Source organism: Microtus oregoni, unplaced genomic scaffold, assembly GCF_018167655.1.
Source record: "Microtus oregoni isolate MIOR12 unplaced genomic scaffold, Mior012 000043F_ref0000047, whole genome shotgun sequence".
Taxonomy (NCBI): domain Eukaryota; kingdom Metazoa; phylum Chordata; class Mammalia; order Rodentia; family Cricetidae; genus Microtus; species Microtus oregoni.
The window spans coordinates 9,683,744-9,697,097 of NW_024543210.1; the positions used below are offsets into that span (position 1 = coordinate 9,683,744).

At 48.3% G+C, this 13,354-nt stretch overlaps 1 protein-coding gene across 1 annotated transcript; it reads left to right on the plus strand.

Moving 5' to 3' along the window:
* The first annotated feature begins 3,087 nt into the window (after positions 1-3,087).
* LOC121434433 (interferon alpha-inducible protein 27-like protein 2B) lies at positions 3,088-8,764 on the plus strand. Its single transcript, XM_041633377.1, has 7 exons — positions 3,088-3,221; positions 3,324-3,475; positions 4,213-4,344; positions 6,804-6,833; positions 7,689-7,850; positions 8,218-8,382; positions 8,487-8,764. Exons 2-7 carry the CDS (start codon positions 3,358-3,360, stop codon positions 8,606-8,608), a joined length of 729 nt encoding a protein of 242 aa, XP_041489311.1. The 5' UTR covers positions 3,088-3,221; positions 3,324-3,357; the 3' UTR covers positions 8,609-8,764.
* Positions 8,765-13,354: the final 4,590 nt, after the last annotated feature.

Genomic DNA, 13,354 nt, shown 5'->3' on the forward strand with positions numbered 1-13,354 from the left:
GAACTCAGGTAGAATAAGCTCAGCACACAAACAGAAGTTACCCTTTGCCCTGAGAACTCTGAGCAGGTCACCTCCTCAGTAGCTCCTCCCTGCAGGGGGAATTGACATAAATCGACCAGGCAGGTGTGGGTTGGTTTGATCCCTATGAGGAATTTAGCATGGCATCCTGCTTTGAGCCATTGGTCTCATCGCCAGAGGGTGGTTTGTATTCCGACTGCCCTGGCACCAGGTATCCACTGATAGACACTGGTGACCTGCACTCAAACCTTTGTTCTCAGCTCAGTCACCACAGAAACCCGAACCCACTGCCTGCCCTCTCAGCCTCACTGGAGGGAACTGTCTTTCTCTTTGTGTTTCCAACACAGACCTTGCCCATGCTTGGTATGCGGAAAATGCTTCACTGATTACACTTGCTCTAGGGAATTGTAGAGTTTTCTACTTGGGACAGACTCAGGCATGAGAGCAGAAAAACCACCCTGGGTCCTGGCCGAGGATCACTGCCAGACAGTGAAGCCCTCCTAGAGTGAGTTTTCTCTTCTCCCTGACCTGACTGGGACTCCAGCATTGTCCAAGGAGAGCAGGCTCTGAGCAGTTTTCCCCAGGTCCTTTTTATGAGGATTGAAGGATGCTTCTGTAAATTACCAGTGTGTCCAGGTGAGAGACTTAACACAAGAATCCCAGGAATCACACACAGGGTTCCCTTCTATGACCCTCGCCTGACGTCCACTCCCATAGACACAGAAAGACCAGAAATGAAGCCAGCTATAGTATTGATTTTGCCATGTTGTAAGCCCAAGTGAATAGAGAGGAATTTACAAAGTTAGATGCGAAGGGGCGCTAATTACTGGAGATTGCTGTAAAGGTTAACAATAACCTTTTTTATGGTTGGAGAAAATGATAAACCAAAATGCAAGGGTTAATAATAACCTTTTACTGTGTAGGAAAAAATACAAAACCAAAGATTGACCTCAGCAGCATTAGCTATTCTCCCATAGACCTATAAAAGAGATCCCAGATGGGAAATCAGAGACACCAAGAAGGAAGGGGCAACGAGGAAATCCTGCCCTATGCAAATGATTTCAAAGGTGGGGGACCTCCTAGCTCAGTTATTGGGACCCCAGAAGAGGCCAGTGGCCTAGCTGTGCAACAGACTTGATCCTGTTTATGTCCCTTGGCCACTACTGCTAGCTAATAAGGAAGCCGAGAAACTATCTTTGGACCAGGACCGATTCCTAACCCCATCTGCCTTGTGGAGGTCCTCTAGAGGGGCCACTCCAGAGAGGTGGGTATCAAAAGCCTGAATGATGTATTATCAACCACTTTTCCTGGACCAGCCCCACACCTGTTTCTGGATAACTTCAGCCACCATTCCAGCCATCCTGCTGATAGACAAAGACCCCACAGAGCTCTCGTTGTTTGCCTGAAAGTGATTATTGCATGCAACCCATCAGACCTGACCTAACTGATGTCCTCACACAACCTTATGTCTCTCTGTTCGCTCCTCCTGAGAGACTTCTGCATGCCTCCCCAAGCAGCATCTATTTTTCCCTCCTCCAGGAAGTCTTCCAAATCTTTCCCTGAAGATCAAAATTTTGACTCTCAGTATTCCAAGTTTGTGACTATCATTACTGTGAACGGTATACTGTGTCCCAATGGCTTGACAAAGGGCAGAATCTTTCTGCCTCAGGACATCAGTGTGCACCTTTTCCAGCAATGCATTATGCATCATGTGGGTGATGACTACCGACCTTGGGTCAGGGTGTTGTCAGTGTCCCAGGAAATAAAGCTGGAATTTCGACCTCCTTTTCAACTTTATGGACATTGTATGGAGGTGAGCATTTCTGATTCTGTCTCCTTCCTGAGGTCCCCATGCATTAGCTCAGCCCAGTGCATCCCTGTTAGTTCTCTGTCAGTCTTTCATCAGTACAGTGGGTTAGGTCTGTTCTGCTCATCGTCCTGCATATCCAGAACCATTGATGGCAAAGGACCAACAGCTTTCAGGTCAATGTTCTTGGCTACCTCTCACCTTTGACCCAGAACAGGAGCCTCTATTAGCCCAACTTTTAATAAGCACCACAGTGAGGTCCATAAAGACCCAAAGCAGCCCCCGTGATACACAGACCATCATAACTAAGGCAGGGGCCACATGAATCTTCTCTCTTTTGGCTGTGTGCTGGCCAACATCCATTTGATATCCAAATGATATCCAATTTGAATGTGGCTGTGGAAACCTGTAGAACTGAAACTCTCAGTCATGAAACCCCTTCAAAGAGCCACCACAAGCAAAGAGAGGGACACCAGCAAGAGGCCTTTCTTTTTCATTTTTTTCTCTGATGTCAGTGAAAGATTTTGAAGATCATCTTGGGGTACACTGTCTCCTAGATACTATGTATAGTCTTTGCGGTCTACTGGTAGAGGTGTTATCTCCTAAGTTCAAATCAAGATAGCGGCAGCAGGCCGGGCGATGGTGGCGCACGCCTTTAATCCCAGCACTCGGGAGGCAGAGGCAGGCGGATCTCTGTGAGTTCGAGACCAGCCTGGTCTACAGAGCTAGTTCCAGGACAGGCTCCAAAGCCACAGAGAAACCCTGTCTCGAAAAACCAAAAAAAAAAAAAAAAAAAAAAAAAAAAAAAAAAAAAAAGATAGCGGCAGCAGCTGCCCCAACAGTACCCAGTATGATGTTGGTTGATGTGGAGAGTCCAAGGACCCCTGGGATGGAGACAGTGCAGTAACAGTCAGTGGCTTGAGGCTTAGAAATGCCCCACTGTCTTTTTGTATGAACCTTGGGCTCTGCTTTAGACAGAGATATTCAAACTAGGTCAGAAGGAGAAGACAGATTTGGTTAAGCTAGGAGACAGATTGCTCCTTTCTGGAGCCCATAGTCTTGGTGGCTAGGTCCCTTCAAGGTTGAGAGGAGGCCAGTGTACCCTCACTCTCTGACCCATCTTTTGTTCTCATGAAAGCACAATCAAGAGTGCCTACCTAGGAGGAAGGACCCAAGGCTTCAGCTGCCCCGCAGGCTAGAGAGGAGGTGAGATGAGCTCCAAGTGTTAGAGCAACATCGCGAGAGTTGGCATTTGTCAGCAGCTGGATGTGCATGTCTTTGCCATGGAGCCTTTCACCCTGAGCAAATCACTTGCAGTGGCTTAAATGGTTCCTGAGCCCCCCGCCGTCTATTAAACAGGGCAGGACCTTGCACTGTTACCACCAACTCTGACCAGGTGCTCTATCCACCCTGGAGTCTCTGGGATTTCCAGGTTGGCTGGTGGGAATCCACCACTGGGTCCCCAGTCTCCTCAGCAAAACTCCAATTCCGTTAACAGATTCGGGTTGTGTTTGGAACTTCTACTGGACCCCATGGCATTGTCTGGAACAGGCACGCTAGTGGCTTCCCTTGTCTGCAAGATAACAGCTTCAACAGCTATGGCCAAAGTTGGAGGTGCAGTCTCGGGTACCATTCTAGCTGGCTCCCAGGGTAAGTGACAAAGGAGGCTCGAGAGTTGGGGTGAGGAGATAGTGATGTAGAGTACAGCATCCTGCCCTTGGCTGCCCACTCTCACACACATGGCCTTATCTGTGAGAAAGCCCCGAAGGAGATCAGACCCTAGCATTGTCCTGGGCTTTGATTCCCTAACAGCACAGACGTACATGCTTTACAAGGTCCTACTCAGAGACCTTGGTTCCTGGGGTCTGGATCTGGGTTCTATATTCTGTTCTCACGTCTCTTTGATTTAACTGAATTCACATTTTTTTCTTTTCTGAACTTTTGACCTTCTGAATCTACAACTAGGGTGTCGATCTCTACAAAGTTCTATACTTCAGTCCTTCTTCCAGTTTTGTGGCCTCCTCTTCACTTTTATTAATTTATTTTCCTCCCAGATACCTTCTCTGTCACCCCCAAATTTTCAGGGTTTTGGTGTCAACATGTTTGTGTGTGTGTGTGTGTGTGTGTGTGTGTGTGTGTTTGTGTGTGTGTGTGTGTTTCTACAGACATATTTTATCATTTGCATGGTCATTATAATGCACCTGTGTCCCTAGAAGACCCTAGAGACATGGACTTCTGAAAGCGCACACAGCCTTTTGTGCAGGTAGTGTTCTTTTCCTTTGTATCCCCAGGGCAGATGCACTTAAGGATTTCTCTAGACCACACAGCAGGCAATTCATGGAGGATGTGCTTCTGACACTTCCCAAACTGTAACATTTTCCCTCCAGGGCTCACCCTGTTATCCCAGACTGCCCTGGGCTCTGGAGCACCTGTGCTTGCATCTGCATTTAGGGCACTGAAGGCTGGAAGCATCCTGTCAGGGGGCCCTGCCTATGTCTTGGTTGTTTGTCCCACTGGAGGTAAGTGGCCCTGCATATCAGACAGTCCTCCTTGAGCCCCAAATCGGCATGGAGAACTGTTAAGAAAAAAAAATTATGAAGAGGGGCAGCTCTGCCAGCACAAAGAAATCCAATAAGGCCAGATCAAACCAAATTAAAATGTACATTATTCATTAAGTACGATGCTCTTGAGAGACGGAGCTCATGGCAGGACAAGAAAGCAGGGAGCCCATGCAAACCCGAAACCACGTGTTTCTCCTCTGGGAGCCCACTTAAATACCCTGTGGGAGTGGTCCTGACCCCTCAAGAACTAGCATGCTGGGATTTGGAGTCCAGACTAATTTTAATGCAGCTCCCATGCCAGGGTCATGGGCAAAGCTGAAGACTCAACAAGGACTATGACAGGCAACAGTTTGCCCTCCTTTCTGCTTGTCAGAAATGCAGATGGTTAGGGAATCCAGAGAAGTAGATGATATAGGATCAGTAAGATATCACTGCATGCATTCATGCCTCAAATTTTAGCCTATTACATTGATAAATTCCTTGAAGTGGTCTAATAGCCTCAGAGGAAGATAACATTGTTGCCCTCTCTTTCTGGAGTGGGGGCTGACTCTATACCCCAGGCTAGCTTAGCAGTCACTGTGCATGTAACACAGTAAAATTAATTGCCCTTAAGCCTGTGACAGTTTTCCTGTCCATTGTCTAAATACTGAAGCTGCTGGCACAGCCACCATGCCTGTCATTATTATTCCTCATTGACCAGAGGGACCATTGTTGAAGGCCCTTGGCAGGAGGCATTGTAGGGCTTCTCCTTCTGCAAGGGCCAGTAAATAAAAAGGAAATTCAGAGTTGTGTGGGTGATAGTGGAAAGAGGCCCAAGACTGAAGTTCTAAATATCTCCAAAAAACTTGGCTAGTTCTGTGGCCTTCAGTAGAGCCCAGCATGGTGGGATTGTGACAGGTAGCACTTCTTTTGGAGCAAAGGCCTTCATGTTCATGGCCAGGGCAGCCTGGTAACAACCTCCCCTGCTTGCCAGTACCAGTGAACAGCAAATGATTTTCAACCATGCTCATGAGCCCCTGGGTCCACATGCCCTCCAGAGAGTGCTCCTGGCAACTCAGTACCTGCTTTGTACAAACCTGGCTTTCATTCTTCCAGTTTAACCCATAGGCCACTAGAGAGCTGCCTAAGCTCTCTGGGTTACCTTTGACCTCCTGGCACTACAGCTTCAGAGTTTTCAATGCTGGCCCCTGTGTCTGCTGGGGATCAGGATCCTGCATGCTGCCTGGAGGCCCATACTGTTGGGCGCTGAGTTCATATGTACCCAAATAAAGCTTAATATGGTAGCTCAATATTTAGATTAATGAATTCTGTTCAAAGGGGGTCTGGGAGGGCTAGCTGGAAAAGTGAACAATGAACTGATACCTCAGTTTATCCAAACAAGTCTCTTAAGTAGCCTTCAGCCGGGTGGTGGTAGTGCATGCCTGTAATCCCATCACTTGAAAATGAGAGGCAGGCAGATCTCTGAGTTCAAGACCAGCCTGGTCTAGACAGTGAGTTCCAGGACAGCCAAGGCTACACTTTAAAAAAAAAAATTCAGTTCACAAGTTTGCATCACAGATGTGCTGCCTCGATCCAGTTAGACCTTACCATGAAGTACCTCTTTCGATACCCTGGAGATTGTCTGCTTTCCATAGGGCCAAGGAGAGTGTCTGATAATCCACACTGGCAAACACTGGAACTGCTTCCTATCAACCAGCAGCACTGTGTAAAGGGAACAACCCACCAGGATAGCTATTGTGTTTGGATGAGAACAGAACCCAAAGACTCACGTACTATCCTGCTTCCTCACTAGTTGGTGGAAGATTTTGGGAACATTTAGGAGGTGCAGCCTTGATGGAGGGGGTGTGTCACTGGGTTTAGATTTTGAGGTTTCAAAAACCTCTTGTGACTGCCTGCCTGCTGTTGGGCTGCTGCTGTGCTCTGGAACGTGATGGCAGCTAAGCCCTCCATCAGTCAAGCCAGGACTGCCAATAACAGGCCGAGTACTCTGTGCTCACTGAGAGAGGCTACCACATGGTTTCTAGTGATACCTATAGGAATAGTGTTCTTTTTCTCTTTTTACATGGAGCCAGGATAGTCATTTCCTTATCAGCCTGTATCCCCAGCTGGTTTTGTTTTTGTTTTGTTTTGAACCTAACCTGCTTTGGGGTTTACAGAGAAAAGAAAAGGTAACCACATCAGGCTTCCTTCCCCACAACAGGCAAACAGCAAGCAGGCAAGTAATGGAAGAACAGAGCAAAATCCATCTGAGATGTTTGAGTTTCTCCAGAGCCAAGCTGCCTGTGCCTCCTCAGGGCAGACAAATGCATGTGGGTCCTCTCTCTCAGGGAGGAACAGACAGGGCTCGGCCCTTCCTGTAAGCAGGATGGTGTAGGGACAGTGCGGATCCTCTCACAGGATTCTCTTTTCCTTTCTAGCCAAGGCTGCTGTTGCTGTGCTTGGGGGAGGTAAGTATCTTCAGGGAAGGGGTGCAAGTCCACTCCCACCCTCCCGGTAAACAGGGAGCCTGGAAGCAGCCCATGTTGCCCCAGGAGACTTCCCTGCAGGTGCTGGGCAAGGCTGTAGATGGGAAGAAGGAAGTGGCTAGAAAGAAGGACCTGACACAAGGGTGGAGTATACTGTAGTCACAGGCCGCATCTCTAGCAGGTACCCACCTCCTTGATGCCTGGTGAATGGATTTAAACTCCTTCGAGCTCCTACTTTTACTTTTCAAAGATGAGCTTGTCAAGCAAACTTAGAGTGTCTAGGGTGCTGTATGTCTGAGTTGAGGAGAGTTGGAACGTACTAGACAATGCTATGCAGGCCCATCAGCTTGGTGGCTCCTGACTTGCTCACTGGAGACACAGCAGGGCTCTTGACACCTCCTCGAGCCTCAATGGTTGTGTTCCATGAATCTCCTGTCTCCTGGGCAAGATGTGGTCCTCTGCAAACACATACAATGGGCCAATCTCTTACCCAAGTATTAGATTAGGACAGACACTGAGGCCTCAACAGCAAAATCTTGCTACTCGTCTGAGCCAGCCCAGGACTCTATCTGCACTGACAAACATCCACTCTGTGCCTATGCTCCCTGATTCCTGAGTCCTGGTTCTCTGGTTCAGAGCCTGCCTCTAGAACTACTATCCACCTGTGCTTTGGGCTTCTCCAGGAGGCCTCAGAGAAAGAGGAAAAGACCTGGCCCAGTCTGCTCTGCTCATTCTCTCTTTCTCCAGACCCCAGCAATCCTTTCCCATTCAGACCCTGTGTGTGTGGGGGGGTGGTCCCTTTCCCCAAATGCACCTGACACCAGCCTCTTCCCACAGCCATGACCGTAGCTGCTGTGCCCCCCGTGCTGGGTGCTGTGGGCTTCACTGGGACAGGAATTGCTGCCTCCTCTCTAGCAGCTAAGATGATGTCCTTGTCAGCTATTGCTAATGGGGGTGGAGTCGCGGCTGGTAGCCTGGTGGCCACTCTGCAGTCCGTGGGTAAGTGTCATGGTAGGTGGACTAGAGGGAGGGCTAGACACAGTCCAGCATCTCAGATCCTGCTTTATCTTCTTTCAGGGATTTAGCAAAAGATGTGGAGGAGGGAGGAAAGGATTAGCTGGGGTACAAAGCTCCACCTGGGTCCAGCCTTCCTCCCTAACAGACAGGGAATCCCTAGAGTTCGTTATGGACTTCCTTTTCTTACTTGTAAAAGTAATTGTGATGGATACAGATCCCAGAGACTTTAGAAGTAGCCATGCTGTGGAGAGTTTGTGCCTTAGGCCATCTGAATGATGCTGGCTATGATGACCCTCAGGGACCCAGTTTGATCCCATCTCATGATTTTCATCATTTGTTTCTTCCCCAGGAGCTGCAGGACTCTCCCTGTCATCTAAAGTCCTCTTAGGCTCTGCAGGATCTGCCGTGGTGGCCAGTGTGATGGGCATCTCTCAGAGTTCCCGATCTTCTCTCCTCGGAGAAGAGGACATGAAAGGAGAGGGGACAGGTCACAGCTTGTCCAACCTAGAGAATGGTCAGTTAACCTTAGGGGACAATCTGCCCTCCTGGCATCTACAGGACCTACCATTGTGTCAGCATAATGGTATCTCTGAGAGTTCTATTCTTTCACTCCTCCAGAAGCAGACAGGGAAGCAGAGGAGACACCCCCAAGCTTCTCCCACACAGAGAGTGATCAGTTAACCTCAGGGAATGATCTGTCCTCTTGGGATCTGCAGGATCTTGTCTTCTGTGTAGTGTAATGGCATCTGTGTGAGATCGAGTTCTCTGTTTAGAGGACAGGGGAGTAGAGGTGACACCTCCCTGCTTGGTCAACCTAGAGAATGATCAGTCAACCCCAGGAGACGATCTGCCAGTGTCAGATGCCTAACTGGAAAAAAGAAATAAAACCAAGTTGTTGCCAGCCTTTTCCTTATCATCATGTGTGTTGTTTGTGTGGTGAATGTTGAGCAGGGACTGTCGCCTCTGTTCCCTGGGCTTGGGTGGCTTAGGCTCACGTCTTTCTCCCACCATCACTCACAGAGACACAGGGGTAGATGAGAACTCAGGTAGAATAAGCTCAGCACACAAACAGAAGTTACCCTTTGCCCTGAGAACTCTAAGAAAGGTCACCTCCTCAGTAGCTCCTCCCTGCAGGGGGAATTGACCTAAATCGACCAGGCAGGTGTGGGTTGGTTTGATCCCTTTGAGGAATTTAGCATGGCATCCTGCTTTGAGCCACTGGTCTCATCGCCAGAGCCTGGTTTGTATTCCTACTGCCCTGGCACCAGGTATCCATTGATAGACACTGGTGACCTGCACTCAAACCTTTGTTCTCAGCTCAGTCACCACAGAAACCCGAACCCACTGCCTGCCCTCTCAGCCTCACTGGAGGGAACTGTCTTTCTCTTTGTGTTTCCAACACAGACCTTGCCCATGCTTGGTATGCGGAAAATGCTTCACTGATTACACTTGCTCTAGGGAATTGTAGAGTTTTCTACTTGGGACAGACTCAGGCATGAGAGCAGAAAAACCACCCTGGGTCCTGGCCGAGGATCACTGCCAGACAGTGAAGCCCTCCTAGAGTGAGTTTTCTCTTCTCCCTGACCTGACTGGGACTCCAGCATTGTCCAAGGAGAGCAGGCTCTGAGCAGTTTTCCCCAGGTCCTTTTTATGAGGATTGAAGGATGCTTCTGTAAATTACCAGTGTTTCCAGGTGAGAGACTTAACACAAGAATCCCAGGAATCACACACAGGGTTCCCTTCTATGACCCTCGCCTGATGTCCACTCCCATAGACACAGAAAGACCAGAAATGAAGCCAGCTATAGTATTGATTTTGCCATGTTGTAAGCCCAAGTGAATAGAGAGGAATTTACAAAGTTAGATACGAAGGGGCGCTAATTACTGGAGATTGCTGAAAAGGTTAACAATAACCTTTTTTATGGTTGGAGAAAATGATAAACCAAAATGCAAGGGTTAATAATAACCTTTTACTGTGTAGGAGAAAATACAAAACCAAAGATTGACCTCAGCAGTATTAGCAATGCTTCAAAAGACCTATAAAAGAGATGGGAAATCAGAGACACCAAGAAAGAAGGGGCAACGAGGGCATCCTGTCCTTTGCAAATGATTTCATAGGTGGGGGCCCTCCTAGCTCAGGTATTGGGACTCTGGAAGAGGCCAATGGCCTATATGTGCAACAGACTTGATCCTGTTTCTGTCTGTTGGCCACTACTGCTATGCTAATAAGGAAGCCGAGAAACTGTCTTTGGACCAGGACCGATTCCTAACCCCATCTGCCTTGTGGAGGTCCTCTAGAGGGGCCACTCCAGAGAGGTGGGTATCAAAAGCCTGAATGATGTATTATCAACCACTTCTCCTGGACCAGCCCCACACCTGTTTCTGGATAACTTCAGCCACCATTCCAGCCATCCTGCTGATAGACAAAGACCCTACAGAGCTCTCCTTGATTGCCTGAAAGTGATTGATGCATGCAACCCATCAGACCTGACCTAACTGATGTCCTCACACAACCTTATGTCTCTCTGTTCGCTCCTCCTGAGAGACTTCTGCATGCCTCCCCAAGCAGCATCTATTTTTCCCTCCTCCAGGAAGTCTTCCAAATCTTTCCCTGAAGATCAAAATTTTGACTCTCAGTATTCCAAGTTTGTGACTATCATTACTGTGAACGGTATACTGTGTCCCAATGGCTTGACAAAGGGCAGAATCTTTCTGCCTCAGGACATCAGTGTGCACCTTTTCCAGCAATGCATTATGCATCATGTGGGTGATGACTACCGACCTTGGGTCAGGGTGTTGTCAGTGTCCCAGGAAATAAAGCTGGAATTTCGACCTCCTTTTCAACTTTATGGACATTGTATGGAGGTGAGCATTTCTGATTCTGTCTCCTTCCTGAGGTCCCCATGCATTAGCTCAGCCCAGTGCATCCCTGTTAGTTCTCTGTCAGTCTTTCATCAGTACAGTGGGTTAGGTCTGTTCTGCTCATCGTCCTGCATATCCAGAACCATTGATGGCAAAGGACCAACAGCTTTCAGGTCAATGTTCTTGGCTACCTCTCACCTTTGACCCAGAACAGGAGCCTCTATTAGCCCAACTTTTAATAAGCACCACAGTGAGGTCCATAAAGACCCAAAGCAGCCCCCGTGATACACAGACCATCATAACTTGGTCACATGAATCTTCTCTCTTTTGGCTGTGTGCTGGCCAACATCCATTTGATATCCAAATGATATCCAATTTGAATGTGGCTGTGGAAACCTGTAGAACTGAAACTCTCAGTCATGAAACCCCTTCAAAGAGCCACCACAAGCAAAGAGAGGGACACCAGCAAAAGGCCTTTATTTTTCATTTTTTTCTCTGATGTCAGTGAAAGATTTTGAAGATCATCTTGGGGTACACTGTCTCCTAGATACTCTGTATAGTCTTTGGGGTCTACTGGTAGAGGTGTTATCTCCTAAGTTCAAATCAAGATAGTGGCAGCAGCTGCCCCAACAGTACCCAGGATCATGTTGGTTGATGTGGAGAGTCCAAGGACCCCTGGGAAGGAGACAGTGCAGTGACAGTCAGTGGCTTGAGGCTTAGAAATGCCCCACTGTCTTTTTGTATGAACCTTGGGCTCTGCTTTAGACAGAGATATTCAAAGTAGACCAGAAGGAGAAGACAGATTTGGGTAAGCTAGGATATAGGAGAAAGACCTCTCCTGAGAGGAAAGTCCTCTCTACATTACAGTACAGAGGGGGACACACTGGAAAAGGACACCCAGTGAGGGAAGATTCAGAGCCCAGGGAGCATGAATATTGGACCAGGGTTCTTTCCTGCTCTGCCATCCGGCATCCCTTACTCTGAACCACACCCCAGCCACACTCATAATGAAGCAGATAGCAGGGACAGAAGTATAAGACTCAGGTGATATTAAAGGTGGGAAAAGAGGGAGAGGCAGGGAGATGCCCTCCTTGGCTGTCTCTCCAGTCATCTTGCCTGGAGGGACACTTACCTGCTGACTGCATTGCTGCCACCATGCTTCCGGCTGCAACTCCACCCCCATTGGCGATGGCTGCTGCTGACATCATCTTGGCTGCTATGGATGCTGCTGCTATTCCTGTCCCCGTGAAGCCCATGGCAGTCAGGACTACAGGTACAGCTCCCACACCCACAGCTGTAGGGAGAGGAGTTGGTGTGGGCTCAGGGAAAAGACCCACTCAAGATTTCCTGGACAATTTTGGGGGGGGGGTCTATCTTTTACGAACAGCAGGGAAAGGGTCCAAAGGTAAACAAGGATAGACAAGGAGCCAGGTGGAGGCCAAGAGGTCAGTGGAGGATCTGACAGAGCCAGGGTCTCACCAAGTTGTGTGAGACCAAGTTGTGCGCACGCCTTTAATCCCAACAGATTACATTTCTAAAGCTAACTATCAAGATCCCTTATTAGGCCACTTCCTCCTCCTGAGGCTGACCAACAAGGTCCAGCTTTCAGTGTTGAAGTCCACCAATCAAAAGCCCCCTTTGACTCACCTAATTAACATGCCCAATTAAAGTTAAATATGTAACTTCATCCTAACTTGGGATTCCCTCTTTTACCTGTATAAATTGCAGTTTGCTTCTGGACCAATTCTGTTTCCTCTATCTAGAAGCAATCTCCTCTCCCCAAATATCCCTCCTCCTCTCCCGTTTTTCTTCCCCTTCTTCCTAGTCTTCTGTCTCCTATTTTTGTCTCTTATTTCCTGCCCATAGTCACTCTGGGATAAATAAATCTTTGTAATGACAACTTGGTCTTGGGGTGTTCTGAGCCAGTATCATTCCTTACATTTCTTTCCTTTCCTTCCTTTCTCTTTCGTTTGTTGGTTTTGGTTGTTGTTGTTTTGTTTTGTTTTGAGACAAGGTTTCTCTGTGTAGCCCTGGCTATCCAGGAACTCTACTCTGTGGACCAGGCTGGCTTTGAGTTCCAAGATCCCCCTGCCTCTGCCTCCCGAGTGATTAAAGGCACGCGCCCCCATGTCTGAATCCTATTCTGTTTTCTTCTTCCAATGCATCCTAGTATTTCCTAAGGAAGTTTGTTAATTATATTTCATTAATGCTACAGTCTATTTTACCAAGGTCTAAAACTTGCGTTCGAGACTGGTCTATCTTCACCAGCCCTGTGCAGTAGGAAGTCACTACGGAACTGCAGAACCCAGTATTTTCAGTAGAGGCTTAGTGTTGTAGGTCAGGTAAGAAAACCTTCAAGACTAACAGTAAGTACTGCACCCAAACTAGGTTATGCGATCTCTTGCGCTCCCTAGCGTCCGTGAAAGAGCTCCGAGACGCAGCCTAAATGATAAAATACTCAGAGAGCGAGGGCCAAGCGGAGTACCAAAGCCAAGCCTCTTCCTTCCCGCCCACGTCCTGAACAGTGCCAATCAGACGGCTGCTTCCGCATGGAGGCGGTACTTCCTTCTGCAGCGTGCACGCGTGCGTGAAGTCCCGCCCCGGAACTGCAGTTTCAGACGCTGC